The following is an 18,935-nucleotide window of genomic DNA, read 5'->3' on the forward strand; positions in this document are numbered from 1 at the left end:
CACACACAGGAGGACAGACTGTCTGACACACACAGGAGGACAGACTGTCTGACACACACAGGAGGACAGACTGTCTGACACACACAGGAGGACAGACTGTCTGACACACACAGGAGGACAGACTGTCTGACACACACAGGAGGACAGACTGTCTGACACACACAGGAGGACAGAGGACAGACTGTCAGACACACACAGGAGGACAGACTGTCAGACACACACAGGAGGACAGACTGTGACACACACAGGAGGACAGACTGTCTGACACACACAGGAGGACAGAGGACAGACTGTCTGACACACACAGGAGGACAGACTGTCTGACACACACAGGAGGACAGACTGTCTGATACACACAGGAGGACAGAGGACAGACTGTCTGACACACACAGGAGGACAGACTGTCTGACACACACAGGAGGACAGAGGACAGACTGTCTGACACACACAGGAGGACAGAGGACAGACTGTCTGATACACACAGGAGGACAGACTGTCTGACACACACAGGAGGACAGACTGTCTGACACACACAGGAGGACAGACTGTCTGACACACACAGGAGGACAGACTGCCTGACACACACAGGAGGACAGAGGACAGACTGTCTGACACACACAGGAGGACAGAGGACAGACTGTCTGACACACACAGGAGGACAGACTGTCTGACACACAGAGGAGGACAGACTGTCTGACACACACAGGAGGACAGAGGACAGACTGTCAGACACACACAGGAGGACAGACTGTCAGACACACACAGGAGGACAGACTGTCTGACACACACAGGAGGACAGAGGACAGACTGTCTGACACACACAGGAGGACAGACTGTCTGACACACACAGGAGGACAGACTGTCTGATACACACAGGAGGAGAGGACAGACTGTCTGACACACACAGGAGGACTGAGGACAGACTGTCTGACACACACAGGAGGACAGACTGTCTGACACACACAGGAGGACAGACTGTCTGATACACACAGGAGGACAGACTGTCTGACACACACAGGAGGACAGACTGTCTGACACACACAGGAGGACAGACTGTCTGACACACACAGGAGGACAGACTGTCTGACACACACAGGAGGACAGACTGTCTGACACACACAGGAGGACAGACTGTCTGACACACACAGGAGGACAGACTGTCTGACACACACAGGAGGACAGACTGTCTGACACACACAGGAGGACAGACTGCCTGACACACACAGGAGGACAGACTGCCTGACACACACAGGAGGACAGAGGACAGACTGTCTGACACACACAGGAGGACAGAGGACAGTCTGTCTGACACACACAGGAGGACAGACTGTCTGACACACACAGGAGGACAGACTGTCTGACACACACAGGAGGACAGACTGTCTGACACACACAGGAGGACAGACTGTCTGACACACACAGGAGGACAGAGGACAGACTGTCTGACACACACAGGAGGACAGAGGACAGACTGTCTGATACACACAGGAGGACAGACTGTCTGACACACACAGGAGGACAGACTGTCTGACACACACAGGAGGACAGACTGTCTGACACACACAGGAGGACAGACTGTCTGACACACACAGGAGGACAGACTGTCTGACACACACAGGAGGACAGACTGTCTGACACACACAGGAGGACAGACTGCCTGACACACACAGGAGGACAGACTGCCTGACACACACAGGAGGACAGACTGTCTGACACACACAGGAGGACAGACTGTCTGACACACACAGGAGGACAGACTGTCTGACACACACAGGAGGACAGACTGTCTGACACACACAGGAGGACAGACTGTCAGACACACACAGGAGGACAGAGGACAGACTGTCTGACACACACAGGAGGACAGACTGTCAGACACACACAGGAGGACAGAGGACAGACTGTCAGACACACACAGGAGGACAGAGGACAGACTGTCAGACACACACAGGAGGACAGACTGTCTGACACACACAGGAGGACAGACTGTCTGACACACACAGGAGGACAGACTGTCTGACACACACAGGAGGACAGACTGTCTGATACACACAGGAGGACAGACTGCCTGACACACACAGGAGGACAGACTGCCTGACACACACAGGAGGACAGAGGACAGACTGCCTGACACACACAGGAGGACAGAGGACAGACTGCCTGACACACACAGGAGGACAGACTGCCTGACACACACAGGAGGACAGACTGTCTGACACACACAGGAGGACAGACTGTCTGACACACACAGGAGGACAGAGGACAGACTGTCTGACACACACAGGAGGACAGACTGTCTGACACACACAGGAGGACAGACTGTCTGACACACACAGGAGGACAGACTGTCTGACACACACAGGAGGACAGACTGTCTGACACACACAGGAGGACAGACTGCCTGACACACAGGAGGACAGACTGCCTGACACACACAGGAGGACAGACTGTCTGACACACACAGGAGGACAGACTGCCTGACACACAGGAGGACAGACTGCCTGACACACACAGGAGGACAGACTGTCTGACACACACAGGAGGACAGACTGCCTGACACACAGGAGGACAGACTGTCAGACACACACAGGAGGACAGACTGTCTGACACACACAGGAGGACAGAGGACAGACTGTCTGACACACACAGGAGGACTGACTGTCTGACACACACAGGAGGACAGAGGACAGACTGTCTGACACACACAGGAGGACAGAGGACAGACTGTCTGACACACACAGGAGGACAGACTGTCTGACACACACAGGAGGACAGAGGACAGACTGTCTGACACACACAGGAGGACAGACTATCTGACACACACAGGAGGACAGACTGTCTGACACACACAGGAGGACAGACTGTCAGACACAAACAGGAGGACAGAGGACAGACTGTCAGACACACACAGGAGGACAGACTGTCAGACACACACAGGAGGACAGACTGTCTGACACACACAGGAGGACAGACTGTCTGACACACACAGGAGGACAGACTGTCTGACACACACAGGAGGACAGACTGTCTGACACACACAGGAGGACAGACTGTCTGACACACACAGGAGGACAGACTGTCTGACACACACAGGAGGACAGACTGTCTGACACACACAGGAGGACAGACTGTCTGACACACACAGGAGGACAGACTGTCTGACACACACAGGAGGACAGAGGACAGACTGTCTGATACACACACAGGAGGACAGACTGTCTGACACACACAGGAGGACAGACTGTCTGACACACACAGGAGGACAGAGGACAGACTGTCTGACACACACAGGAGGACAGACTGTCTGACACACACAGGAGGACAGACTGTCTGACACACACAGGAGGACAGACTGTCTGACACACACAGGAGGACAGACTGTCTGACACACACAGGAGGACAGACTGTCTGACACACACAGGAGGACAGAGGACAGACTGTCTGACACACACAGGAGGACAGACTATCTGACACACACAGGAGGACAGACTGTCTGACACACACAGGAGGACAGACTGTCAGACACAAACAGGAGGACAGAGGACAGACTGTCAGACACACACAGGAGGACAGAGGACAGACTGTCAGACACACACAGGAGGACAGACTGTCTGACACACACAGGAGGACAGACTGTCTGACACACACAGGAGGACAGACTGTCTGACACACACAGGAGGACAGACTGTCTGACACACACAGGAGGACAGACTGTCTGACACACACAGGAGGACAGACTGTCTGACACACACAGGAGGACAGACTGTCTGACACACAGGAGGACAGAGTCTGACACACACAGGAGGACAGACTGTCTGACACACACAGGAGGGAGGACAGACTGTCTGACACACAGGAGGACAGACTGTCTGACACACACAGGAGGACAGACTGTCTGACACACACAGGAGGACAGACTGTCTGACACACACAGGAGGACAGAGGACAGACTGTCTGACACACACAGGAGGACAGAGGACAGACTGTCTGACACACACAGGAGGACAGAGGACAGACTGTCTGACACACACAGGAGGACAGACTGTCTGACACACAGGAGGACAGAGGACAGACTGTCTGACACACACAGGAGGACAGACTATCTGACACACACAGGAGGACAGACTGTCTGACACACACAGGAGGACAGACTGTCTGACACACACACAGGAGGACAGACAGGAGGACAGAGGACAGACTGCCTGACACACACAGGAGGACAGACTGTCTGACACACACAGGAGGACAGAGGACAGACTGTCTGACACACACAGGAGGACAGACTGTCTGACACACACAGGAGGACAGACTGCCTGACACACACAGGAGGACAGACTGTCTGACACACACAGGAGGACAGACTGTCTGACACACACAGGAGGACAGACTGTCTGACACACACAGGAGGACAGACTGTCTGATACACACAGGAGGACAGAGGACAGACTGTCTGACACACACAGGAGGACAGACTGTCTGACACACAGGAGGACAGACTGTCTGGAGGACAGACTGTCTGACACACACAGGAGGACAGACTGTCTGATACACACAGGAGGACAGACTGTCTGACACACAGGAGGACAGACTGTCTGACACACACAGGAGGACAGAGGACAGACTGTCTGACACACACAGGAGGACAGAGGACAGACTGTCTGACACACAGGAGGACAGAGGACAGACTGTCTGACACACAGGAGGACAGAGGACAGACTGTCTGACACACACAGGAGGACAGACTGTCTGACACACACAGGAGGACAGAGGACAGACTGTCTGACACACACAGGAGGACACAGACTATCTGACACACAGGAGGACAGACTGTCTGACACACACAGGAGGACAGACTGTCTGACACACAGGAGGACAGACAGGAGGACAGAGGACAGACTGCCTGACACACACAGGAGGACAGACTGTCTGACACACACAGGAGGACAGAGGACAGACTGTCTGACACACACAGGAGGACAGAGGACAGACTGTCTGACACACACAGGAGGACAGACTGTCTGACACACACAGGAGGACAGAGGACAGACTGTCTGACACACACAGGAGGACAGACTGTCTGACACACACAGGAGGACAGACTTTCTGACACACAGGAGGACAGACTGTCTGACACACACAGGAGGACAGACTGTCTGACACACACAGGAGGACAGACTGTCTGATACACACAGGAGGACAGACTGTCTGACACACAGGAGGACAGACTGTCTGACACACACAGGAGGACAGAGGACAGACTGTCTGACACACACAGGAGGACAGAGGACAGACTGTCTGACACACACAGGAGGACAGAGGACAGACTGTCTGACACACACAGGAGGACAGACTGTCTGACACACACAGGAGGACAGAGGACAGACTGTCTGACACACACAGGAGGACAGACTATCTGACACACACAGGAGGACAGAGGACAGACTGTCTGACACACACAGGAGGACAGAGGACAGACTGTCTGACACACACAGGAGGACAGACTATCTGACACACACAGGAGGACAGAGGACAGACTGTCTGACACACACAGGAGGACAGACTGTCTGACACACACAGGAGGACAGAGGACAGACTGTCTGACACACACAGGAGGACAGACTGTCTGACACACACAGGAGGACAGGACAGACTGTCTGACACACACAGGAGGACAGACTGTCTGACACACACAGGAGGACAGACTGTCTGACACACAGGAGGACAGACTGTCTGACACACACAGGAGGACACACACAGGAGGACAGACTGTCTGATACACACAGGAGGACAGACTGTCTGACACACAGGAGGACAGACTGTCTGACACACACAGGAGGACAGAGGACAGACTGTCTGACACACACAGGAGGACAGAGGACAGACTGTCACACAGAGGACAGAGGACAGACTGTCTGACACACACAGGAGGACAGACTGTCTGACACACACAGGAGGACAGAGGACAGACTGTCTGACACACACAGGAGGACAGACTATCTGACACACACAGGAGGACAGACTGTCTGACACACACAGGAGGACAGACTGTCAGGAGACACACAGACAGGAGGACAGAGGACAGACTGCCTGACACACACAGGAGGACAGACTGTCTGACACACACAGGAGGACAGAGGACAGACTGTCTGACACACACAGGAGGACAGACTGTCTGACACACACAGGAGGACAGACTGTCTGACACACACAGGAGGACAGACTGTCTGACACACACAGGAGGACAGACTGTCTGACACACAGGAGGACAGACTGTCTGACACACAGGAGGACAGACTGTCTGACACACACAGGAGGACAGACTGTCTGACACACACAGGAGGACAGACTGTCTGACACACAGGAGGACAGACTGTCTGACACACACAGGAGGACAGAGGACAGACTGTCTGACACACACAGGAGGACAGAGGACAGACTGTCTGACACACAGGAGGACAGAGGACAGACTGTCTGACACACACAGGAGGACAGACTGTCTGACACACACAGGAGGACAGAGGACAGACTGTCTGACACACACAGGAGGACAGACTATCTGACACACACAGGAGGACAGACTGTCTGACACACAGGAGACAGAGGACAGACTGTCTGACACACACAGGAGGACAGACAGGAGGACAGAGGACAGACTGCCTGACACACACAGGAGGACAGACTGTCTGACACACACAGGAGGACAGAGGACAGACTGTCTGACACACACAGGAGGACAGACTGTCTGACACACACAGGAGGACAGACTGCCTGACACACACAGGAGGACAGACTGTCTGACACACACAGGAGGACAGAGGACAGACTGTCTGACACACACAGGAGGACAGACTGTCTGACACACACAGGAGGACAGACTGTCTGACACACACAGGAGGACAGACTGTCTGACACACAGGAGGACAGACTGTCTGACACACACAGGAGGACAGACTGTCTGACACACACAGGAGGACAGACTGTCTGACACACACAGGAGGACAGAGGACAGACTGTCTGACACACACAGGAGGACAGAGGACAGACTGTCTGACACACACAGGAGGACAGACTGTCTGACACACACAGGAGGACAGACTGTCTGACACACAGGAGGACAGACTGTCTGACACACACAGGAGGACAGACTGTCTGACACACACAGGAGGACAGAGGACAGACTGTCTGACACACAGGAGGACAGAGGACAGACTGTCTGACACACACAGGAGGACAGACTGTCTGACACACAGGAGGACAGACTGTCTGACACACACAGGAGGACAGACTGTCTGACACACACAGGAGGACAGAGGACAGACTGTCTGACACACAGGAGGACAGACTGTCTGACACACACAGGAGGACAGACTGTCAGGAGGACAGACACACAGGAGGACAGACTGGACAGACTGTCAGACTGACACACAGGAGGACAGACAGGAGGACAGACTGTCAGACACACAGGAGGACAGAGGACAGACTGTCTGACACACACAGGAGGACAGACTGTCTGACACACACAGGAGGACAGACTGTCTGATACACACAGGAGGACAGACTGTCTGACACACAGGAGGACAGACTGTCTGACACACACAGGAGGACAGAGGACAGACTGTCTGACACACACAGGAGGACAGACTGTCTGATACACACACAGGAGGACAGACTGTCTGACACACACAGGAGGACAGACTGTCTGACACACAGGAGGACAGACTGTCTGACAGGACTGTCTGACACACAGGAGGACAGACTGTCTGACACACACAGGAGGACAGACTGTCTGACACACACAGGAGGACAGGAGGACAGACTGTCTGACACACACAGACAGAGGACAGACTGTCTGACACACACAGGAGGACAGAGGACAGACTGTCTGACACACACAGGAGGACAGAGGACAGACTGTCTGACACACACAGGAGGACAGAGGACAGACTGTCTGACACACACAGGAGGACAGAGGACAGACTGTCTGACACACACAGGAGGACAGACTATCTGACACACACAGGAGGACAGACTGTCTGACACACACAGGAGGACAGACTGTCTGACACACACAGGAGGACAGACAGGAGGACAGAGGACAGACTGCCTGACACACACAGGAGGACAGACTGTCTGACACACACAGGAGGACAGACTGTCTGACACACACAGGAGGACAGACTGTCTGACACACACAGGAGGACAGACTGCCTGACACACACAGGAGGACAGACTGTCTGACACACACAGGAGGACAGACTGTCTGACACACACAGGAGGACAGAGGACAGACTGTCTGACACACACAGGAGGACAGACTGTCTGACACACACAGGAGGACAGAGGACAGACTGTCTGACACACACAGGAGGACAGAGGACAGACTGTCTGACACACACAGGAGGACAGAGGACAGACTGTCTGACACACACAGGAGGACAGAGGACAGACTGTCTGACACACACAGGAGGACAGACTGTCTGACACACAGGAGGACAGAGGACAGACTGTCTGACACACACAGGAGGACAGACTGTCTGACACACACAGGAGGACAGACTGTCTGACACACAGGAGGACAGACTGTCTGACACACACAGGAGGACAGACTGTCTGACACACACAGGAGGACAGACTGTCTGACACACACAGGAGGACAGACTGTCTGACACACAGGAGGACAGACTGTCTGACACACACAGGAGGACAGAGGACAGACTGTCTGACACACACAGGAGGACAGAGGACAGACTGTCTGACACACACAGGAGGACAGAGGACAGACTGTCTGACACACACAGGAGGACAGAGGACAGACTGTCTGACACACACAGGAGGACAGACTGTCTGACACACACAGGAGGACAGAGGACAGACTGTCTGACACACACAGGAGGACAGACTGTCTGACACACACAGGAGGACAGACTGTCTGACACACACAGGAGGACAGACAGGAGGACAGAGGACAGACTGCCTGACACACACAGGAGGACAGACTGTCTGACACACACAGGAGGACAGAGGACAGACTGTCTGACACACACAGGAGGACAGAGGACAGACTGTCTGACACACACAGGAGGACAGACTGTCTGACACACACAGGAGGACAGACTGTCTGACACACACAGGAGGACAGACTGTCTGACACACAGGAGGACAGACTGTCTGACACACACAGGAGGACAGAGGACAGACTGTCTGACACACACAGGAGGACAGAGGACAGACTGTCTGACACACACAGGAGGACAGAGGACAGACTGTCTGACACACACAGGAGGACAGAGGACAGACTGTCTGACACACACAGGAGGACAGACTATCTGACACACACAGGAGGACAGACTGTCTGACACACACAGGAGGACAGACAGGAGGACAGAGGACAGACTGCCTGACACACACAGGAGGACAGACTGTCTGACACACACAGGAGGACAGAGGACAGACTGTCTGACACACACAGGAGGACAGACTGTCTGACACACACAGGAGGACAGACTGCCTGACACACACAGGAGGACAGACTGTCTGACACACACAGGAGGACAGACTGTCTGACACACACAGGAGGACAGACTGTCTGACACACACAGGAGGACAGAGGACAGACTGTCTGACACACACAGGAGGACAGACTGTCTGACACACACAGGAGGACAGACTGTCTGACACACACAGGAGGACAGAGGACAGACTGTCTGACACACACAGGAGGACAGACTGTCTGACACACACAGGAGGACAGACTGTCTGACACACAGGAGGACAGACTGTCTGACACACACAGGAGGACAGAGGACAGACTGTCTGACAGACAGGAGGACAGACTGGAGGTAGGCTCAGATGCAGAACAAACATGGCGGACTAAGGAATCATGTCATCTTTACTCTTGTCTATTTGTGATGTTTTTTATCAGAAAACATTCTACAACTTTTGTGTGGAGACCACATCAACATAACTACCTGATAGGCAGGGTGGAGACCACATCAACATAACTACTGTAGCTACCTGATAGGCAGGGTGGAGACCACATCAACATAGCTACCTGATAGACAGGGTGGAGACCACATCAACATAACTACTGTAGCTACCTGATAGACAGGGTGGAGACCACATCAACATAACTACCTGACACGCAGGGTGGAGACCACATCAACATAACTACTGTAGCTACCTGATAGGCAGGGTGGAGACCACATCAACATAACTACCTGATAGGCAGGGTGGAGACCACATCAACATAACTACCTGATAGGCAGGGTGGAGACCACATCAACATAACTACTGTAACTACCTGATAGGCAGGGTGGAGACCACATCAACATAACTACTCTAGCTACCTGATAGGCAGGGTGGAGACCACATCAACATAACTACTGTAACTACCTGATAGACAGGGTGGAGACCACATCAACATAACTACCTGATAGACAGGGTGGAGACCACATCAACATAACTACTGTAACTACCTGATAGGCAGGGTGGAGACCACATCAACATAACTACTGTAACTACCTGATAGGCAGGGTGGAGACCACATCAACATAACTACTGTAACTACCTGATAGGCAGGGTGGAGACCACATCAACATAACTACTGTAACTACCTGATAGGCAGGGTGGAGACCACATCAACATAACTACTGTAACTACCTGATAGACAGGGTGGAGACCACATCAACATAACTACCTGATAGACAGTGTGGAGACCACATCAACATAACTACTGTAACTACCTGATAGGCAGGGTGGAGACCACATCAACATAACTACTGTAGCTACCTGATAGACAGGGTGGAGACCACATCAACATAACTACTGTAGCTACCTGATAGACAGGGTGGAGACCACATCAACATAACTACTGTAACTACCTGATAGACAGGGTGGAGACCACATCAACATAACTACCTGATAGACAGTGTGGAGACCACATCAACATAACTACTGTAACTACCTGATAGGCAGGGTGGAGACCACATCAACATAACTACTGTAGCTACCTGATAGACAGGGTGGAGACCACATCAACATAACTACTGTAGCTACCTGATAGACAGGGTGGAGACCACATCAACATAACTACCTGATAGACAGGGTGGAGACCACATCAACATAACTACCTGATAGGCAGGGTGGAGACCACATCAACATAACTACTGTAGCTACCTGATAGACAGGGTGGAGACCACATCAACATAACTACCTGATAGGCAGGGTGGAGACCACATCAACATAACTACCTGATAGGCAGGGTGGAGACCACATCAACATAACTACTGTAGCTACCTGATAGACAGGGTGGAGACCACATCAACATAACTACTGTAGCTACCTGATAGGCAGGGTGGAGACCACATCAACATAACTACTGTAGCTACCTGATAGACAGGGTGGAGACCACATCAACATAACTACCTGATAGACAGGGTGGAGACCACATCAACATAACTACCTGATAGGCAGGGTGGAGACCACATCAACATAACTACCTGATAGACAGGGTGGAGACCACATCAACATAACTACCTGATAGACAGGGTGGAGACCACATCAACATAACTACTGTAGCTACCTGATAGACAGGGTGGAGACCACATCAACATAACTACTGTAGCTACCTGATAGACAGGGTGGAGACCACATCAACATAACTACCTGATAGACAGGGTGGAGACCACATCAACATAACTACTGTAGCTACCTGATAGGCAGGGTGGAGACCACATTAACATAACTACTGTAGCTACCTGATAGGCAGGGTGGAGACCACATCAACATAACTACTGTAACTACCTGATAGACAGGGTGGAGACCACATCAACATAACTACTGTAGCTATCTGATAGGCAGGGTGGAGACCACATCAACATAACTACTGTAACTACCTGATAGACAGGGTGGAGACCACATCAACATAACTACTGTAGCTACCTGATAGACAGGGTGGAGACCACATCAACATAACTACCTGATAGACAGGGTGGAGACCACATCAACATAACTACTGTAGCTACCTGATAGGCAGGGTGGAGACCACATCAACATAACTACTGTAACTACCTGATAGGCAGGGTGGAGACCACATCAACATAACTACCTGATAGGCAGGGTGGAGACCACATCAACATAACTACTGTAGCTATCTGATAGACAGTGTGGAGACCACATCAACATAACTACCTGATAGACAGGGTGGAGACCACATCAACATAACTACCTGATAGACAGGGTGGAGACCACATCAACATAACTACTGTAGCTACCTGATAGACAGGGTGGAGACCACATCAACATAACTACCTGATAGACAGGGTGGAGACCACATCAACATAACTACTGTAACTACCTGATAGACAGGGTGGAGACCACATCAACATAACTACCTGATAGACAGTGTGGGGTCATTCCTGGACATCTTCTGTTCGATGGGAATCTGCTCCCATTTAAAGTGTAGACTCCAGTCAAACCCTGAGAGACAGAGGGCGGGGAGAGAATTCCCACAAGGAAAATGGACAGTTTAGGCTTCAGTTTAAGGTTACAATTAGGGTTATAATTTGGGTTAAGGGTTTGGGTTTAAGGGTTCGGTTTAGGGGTATGGGGTTCGGTTTAGGGGTATGGGGTTCGGTTTAGGGGTATGGGGTTCGGTTTAGGGGCATGGGGTTCGGTTTAGGGGCATGGGGTTCGGTTTAGGGGCATGGGGTTGGTTTAGGGGCATGGGGTTCGGTTTAGGGGCATGGGGTTCGGTTTAGGGGCATGGGGTTCGGTTTAGGGGCATGGGGTTCGGTTTAGGGGCATGGGGTTCGGTTTAGGGGCATGGGGTTCGGTTTAGGGGCATGGTGTTCGGTTTAGGGGCATGGTGTTCGGTTTAGGGGCATGGTGTTCGGTTTAGGGGCATGGTGTTCGGTTTAGGGGCATGGTGTTAAGTTTAGGGGCATGGTGTTCGGTTTAGGGGCATGGTGTTCGGTTTAGGGGCATGGTGTTCGGTTTAGGGGCATGGTGTTCGGTTTAGGGGCATGGTGTTCGGTTTAGGGGCATGGTGTTCGGTTTAGGGGCATGGTGTTCGGTTTAGGGGCATGGTGTTAGGTTTAGGGGCATGGGGTTCGGTTTAGGGGCATGGGGTTCGGTTTAGGGGCATGGGGTTCGGTTTAGGGGCATGGGGTTCGGTTTAGGGGCATGGGGTTCGGTTTAGGGGCATGGTGTTAGGTTTAGGGGCATGGGGTTCGGTTTAGGGGCATGGTGTTCGGTTTAGGGGCATGGTGTTCGGTTTAGGGGCATGGTGTTCGGTTTAGGGGCATGGTGTTCGGTTTAGGGGCATGGGGTTCGGTTTAGGGGCATGGGGTTCGGTTTAGGGGCATGGGGTTCGGTTTAGGGGCATGGGGTTCGGTTTAGGGGCATGGGGTTCGGTTTAGGGGCATGGGGTTCGGTTTAGGGGCATGGGGTTCGGTTTAGGGGCATGGGGTTCGGTTTAGGGGCATGGGGTTCGGTTTAGGGGTATGGGGTTCGGTTTAGGGGCATGGGGTTCGGTTTAGGGGCATGGGGTTCGGTTTAGGGGCATGGGGTTCGGTTTAGGGGCATGGGGTTCGGTTTAGGGGTATGGTGTTAGGTTTAGGGGTATGGGGTTCGGTTTAGGGGTATGGTGTTAGGTTTAGGGGCATGGTGTTAGGTTTAGGGGCATGGTGTTCGGTTTAGGGGCATGGTGTTCGGTTTAGGGGCATGGTGTTCGGTTTAGGGGCATGGTGTTCGGTTTAGGGGCATGGGGTTAGGTTTAGGGGTATGGGGTTTGGTTTAGGGGTATGGGGTTCGGTTTAGGGGTATGGGGTTCGGTTTAGGGGTATGGGGTTATGGAAAATAGGATGTTGAATGGGAATCAATTGTTTGGTCCCCACAAGGATAGGATGTGTGTGTGTGTGTGTGTGTGTGTGTGTGTGTGTGTGTGTGTGTGTGTGTGTGTGTGTGTGTTCTCATACAGTAATCCTACTGACCTCCCCTCAAGTCAGCTGAAGCTGCCAAGTAGGCAAAGTTATCCAGGCTGATGACATCGATGATGGGGCTGACCACCCGGGTACGGTCCTGGGGAGAGGAGAGACACGGTCACACACACACACACACACACACACACACACACACACACACACACACACACACACACACACACACACACACACACACACACACACATCAACAATAATTAGGTGGAAACACAACGTTTCTTCCACAGGGGGTTGGGAAGAACATGCTCATAGTAATGTCTGGAACGGAGTCAACGGAATGGCATCACACACATGGGAACCATGGAAACCACCTGTGTGATACCGTTCCACCTACTCCGCTCCAGTCATTAACACGAGCCCGTCCTCTCCTAGGGTGCCACCAAGCAACGGACTCGTGTTAATGACTGGAGCGGAGTAGATGGAACGGTATCACACACATGGGAACCACCATGGTGCTGGAGATGTGTTGCCATTCCGTTGACTCCGTTCCAGTCATTACTATGAGCCCGTAGGTGGAACGGTATCACACACATGGGAACCACCATGGTGCTGGAGATGTGTTGCCATTCCGTTGACTCCGTTCCAGTCATTACTATGAGCCCGTAGGTGGAACGGTATCACACACATGGGAACCACCATGGGGCTGGAGATGTGTTGCCATTCCGTTGACTCCGTTCCAGACATTATTATGAGCCCGTAGGTGGAACAGTATCACACACATGGGAACCACCATGGGGCTGGAGATGTGTTGCCATTCCGTTGACTCCGTTCCAGACATTATTATGAGCCCGTAGGTGGAACAGTATCACACACATGGGAACCACCATGGGGCTGGAGATGTGTTGCCATTCCGTTGACTCCGTTCCAGTCATTACTATGAGCCCGTAGGTGGAACGGTATCACACATGGGAACCACCATGGTGCTGGAGATGTGTTGCCATTCCGTTGACTCCGTTCCAGTCATTACTATGAGCCCGTAGGTGGAACGGTATCACACATGGGAACCACCATGGGGCTGGAGATGTGTTGCCATTCCGTTGACTCCGTTCCAGTCATTACTATGAGCCCGTAGGTGGAACGGTATCACACATGGGAACCACCATGGTGCTGGAGATGTGTTGCCATTCCGTTGACTCCGTTCCAGACATTACTATGAGCCCGTAGGTGGAACGGTATCACACACATGGGAACCACCATGGGGCTGGAGATGTGTTGCCATTCCGTTGACTCCGTTCCAGTCATTACTATGAGCCCGTAGGTGGAACGGTATCACACACATGGGAACCACCATGGGGCTGGAGATGTGTTGCCATTCCGTTGACTCCGTTCCAGTCATTATTATGAGCCCGTAGGTGGAACGGTATCACACATGGGAACCACCATGGTGCTGGAGATGTGTTGCCATTCCGTTGACTCCGTTCCAGACATTACTATGAGCAGTCCTCAGCCGCCTCCTCTCTGTTTTATAGTTCAAGAAGAAGATAAATGTTTTCAATTACATTCAGTGACACTGATGACATCATCGGGGCGGGAGGGTAGCCTCGTGGTTAGAGCGTTGGACTACTAACCGGAAGGTTGCGAGTTCAAACCCCCGAGCTGACAAGGTACAAATCTGTCGTTCAGGCAGTTAACCCACTGTTCCTCTACTATTATTCTCGCCGTCGTTAGTAAATAAGAATTTGTTCTTAACTGACTTGCCCAGTTAAATAAAGGTCAAATTGAATGTGATTCTCAACCAACTATTTGTCCAACTGTGATATTAGTAACTTTTGTCCACTCATTCCCCGGTTAAAATTGCATGATGACAATGCAAGCCTCAGCAGTAACAGCACATTATAGTGGTGCTGATGGTGTGTGTGTGTGTGTGTGTGTGTGTGTGTGTGTGTGTGTGTGTGTGTGTGTTGCGGTGGATTAGCTTTACAAAAAGGGACAGTCAGAGGCTGTTTCCAATTACAGTCCTGGTTCTTTGAACGATGTGTTGAACGATTAACCAATATTTTGTTATTTTGGTTTTTAAACAACTAATTGACTGAAGTTGGTTCAATTATTGGAATTCATTTTGTTTGTTTCTTTCTTCTGTGAGCTCACTGCAGAACTGTGTGATGTAGTAGGGAGTTGTAGTTTCTCTAGAGATAAATCAGATCCAGACTGAACTGTGTGATGTAGTAGGGAGTTGTAGTTTCTCTAGAGATAAATCAGATCCAGACAACTGTGCGATGTAGTAGGGAGTTGTAGTTTCTCTAGAGATAAATCAGATCCAGACTGAACTGTGTGATGTAGTAGGGAGTTGTAGTTTCTCTAGAGATAAATCAGATCCAGCCTGAACTGTGTGATGTAGTAGGGAGTTGTAGTTTCTCTAGAGATAAATCAGATCCAGACAACTGTGCGATGTAGTAGGGAGTTGTAGTTTCTCTAGAGATAAATCAGATCCAGACTGAACTGTGTGATGTAGTAGGGAGTTGTAGTTTCCAACAGGCTAATATTCAACATTAGTTAAGTGCAGAAAACGTGGTAATAAACTACAATTGACCATAAACCATTGCGCAAGACGGCGAAGAGAGAAGAGCATATGTTGATAGTTGGTACACAGTAGTCAGAGTATTTATTGACTTTAAAGAAATACTAAATAGTGATTTTCGTCAGACAGCGACTCTATAGAGATGATTATTAAATAAAGTCAGCAAATAAAACTAAAGTAATATACACAACAACTGAAATAGTTTATTAAAGGAATGGGAATAAATCAATGTTAATTAGTGATAATCAGTAATGGTCAGGTCACTACCATCAGGGGATTTTAGTCATTCATCTGTGTTGTTCAGCGTTCAACCCACATAATACATAGTACATTTAATGTCTAAATTGTTTTATCGAAATCGAAAACTGTGATTATTTTGTGATAATCGAACCGAAACGCCCTCAAAAAGGTCTAATTACTCAGCACTAATAGAAAGAGTTAGAGGGGTTGAACCCAGGTTGAACCCAGGGTGTACTCTGTGTTGAACCCAGGGTGTACTCTGTGTTGAACCCAGATTGAACCCAGGGTGTACTCTGTGTTGAACCCAGGGTGTACTCTGTGTTGAACCCAGGTTGAACCCAGGGTGTACTCTGTGTTGAACCCAGGGTGTACTCTGTCTTGAACCCAGATTGAACCCAGGGTGTACTCTGTGTTGAACCCAGATTGAACCCAGGGTGTACTCTGTGTTCACTGTGTCAGGGAGTCAGGAAGTGTGGGGGAGGGGAGAGTAGAGCTTGAAACTGCACTCAGAGAGCTTTGGGAAGAGCCACTCAACAGCTTGAAACAATAATAATTGTATAGGGCTATTTCATGATCCACTCTCACAGTAGGAGGAGACACTACATTTCCAAATGGATGTCATCATAAACCTCTCTCTCCCTCTTTCGCCCTCTCCCTCTTTCGCCCTCTCCCTCTTTCGCCCTCTCCCTCTTTCCCCCTCTCCCTCTTTCGCCCTCTCCCTCTTTCGCCCTCTCCCTCTTTCCCCCTCTCCCTCTTTCGCCCTCTCCCTCTTTCCCCCTCTCCCTCTTTCGCCCTCTCCCTCTTTCCCAATCTCCCTCTTTCGCCCTCTCTCTCTTTCCCCCTCTCCCTCTTTCCCCCTCTCCCTCTTTCCCCCTCTCCCTCTTTCCCCCTCTCCCTCTTTCCCAATCTCCCTTTTCGCCCTCTCCCTCTTTCCCAATCTCCCTCTTTCCCCCTCTCTCTCTTTCCCCCTCTCCCTCTTTCCCCCTCTCCCTCTTTCCCCCTCTCCCTCTTTCCCCCTCTCCCTCTTTCCCCCTCTCCCTCTTTCCCCCTCTCCCTCTTTCGCCCTCTCCCTCTCTCTCTTTCCCCCTCTCTCATGTGCATTACTCCTTTGTTTTCCGTCATCAGAGTGATGTTACATTCAGCCCCAGCACAGCTCTTTACATAGAGAGGAAGAGGCAGGGGACCGTCACAGGGAGGAAGAGGCCGGGGACAGTCACAGGGAGGAAGAGGCCGGGGACAGTCACAGGGAGGAAGAGGCAGGGGAAAGTCACAGGGAGGAAGAGGCCGGGGACAGTCACAGGGAGGAAGAGGCCGGGGACAGTCACAGGGAGGAAGAGGCAGGGGAAAGTCACAGGGAGGAAGAGGCCGGGGACAGTCACAGGGAGGAAGAGGCAGGGGAAAGTCACAGGGAGGAAGAGGCCGGGGACAGTCACAGGGAGGAAGAGGCCGGGGACAGTCACAGGGAGGAAGAGGCAGGGGACAGTCACAGGGAGGAAGAGGCAGGGGACAGTCACAGGGAGGAAGAGGCAGGGGACAGTCACAGGGAGGAAGAGGCCGGGGACAGTCACAGGGAGGAAGAGGCCGGGGAAAGTCACAGGGAGGAAGAGGCCGGGGACAGTCACAGGGAGGAAGAGGCAGGGCACACACGTGCCAATATATGCTCCAAACACTGGCTTCTCAGACATTATCACTTAATTGTAATCCAAACACTACCTTCATTTACTTGTTGTGACGCACTGAGACTCCAAACTCCATTTTAGACGAGATTATTTACACGTTGTAGTCCATTTTGACACTAGAGTAAATGTTTCTGACCCGTATCGATGCGACAGAGTCCGTGTTCAAAGGTCTTTGTAGTTTTTTAGGGGGTAATCGCTCTTTAATCAAGGCTGGTTCAGTAGCATCCCATTGGTGCTTATTTTCATCCTGGCCAATAGCCAAAAGTAGCCTATGAAATAGAGGGGTTATAAATGTTCTACTGAGAGTAACTTCAAAGTATTTTTTGTTTTTTTTTGCCCTCGTGTTTTTTCATTCTTCAAAATTCACATACCTGCATTTCACTTGTTCCAGTTGGCTATCCATCCCCATTTACAAAGACCCTGGTCTAATTCACAAAGACACACTCCTACTAAATAAAATAGAGTGTAAACAAAGACTCCTGCTAAATATTCAGTCCA

General features: G+C 51.4%; 1 protein-coding gene across 1 annotated transcript in view; it reads right to left on the minus strand.

The window, feature by feature from the left end:
* Positions 1–18,935, minus strand: part of LOC135526901 (polypeptide N-acetylgalactosaminyltransferase 16-like) — a 92,421-nt gene that overhangs the window by 27,165 nt on the left and 46,321 nt on the right. The window contains exons 7-8 of the mRNA XM_064955568.1: positions 13,992–14,079; positions 12,393–12,477 (exon numbers count right to left, since the gene is read on the minus strand). Coding sequence (XP_064811640.1) covers positions 12,393–12,477; positions 13,992–14,079 — 173 coding nt within the window. The remainder of the gene's footprint in view (positions 1–12,392; positions 12,478–13,991; positions 14,080–18,935) is intronic.

The sequence above is a fragment of the Oncorhynchus masou genome, chromosome 32 (assembly GCF_036934945.1).
Source record: "Oncorhynchus masou masou isolate Uvic2021 chromosome 32, UVic_Omas_1.1, whole genome shotgun sequence".
NCBI lineage: Eukaryota > Metazoa > Chordata > Actinopteri > Salmoniformes > Salmonidae > Oncorhynchus > Oncorhynchus masou.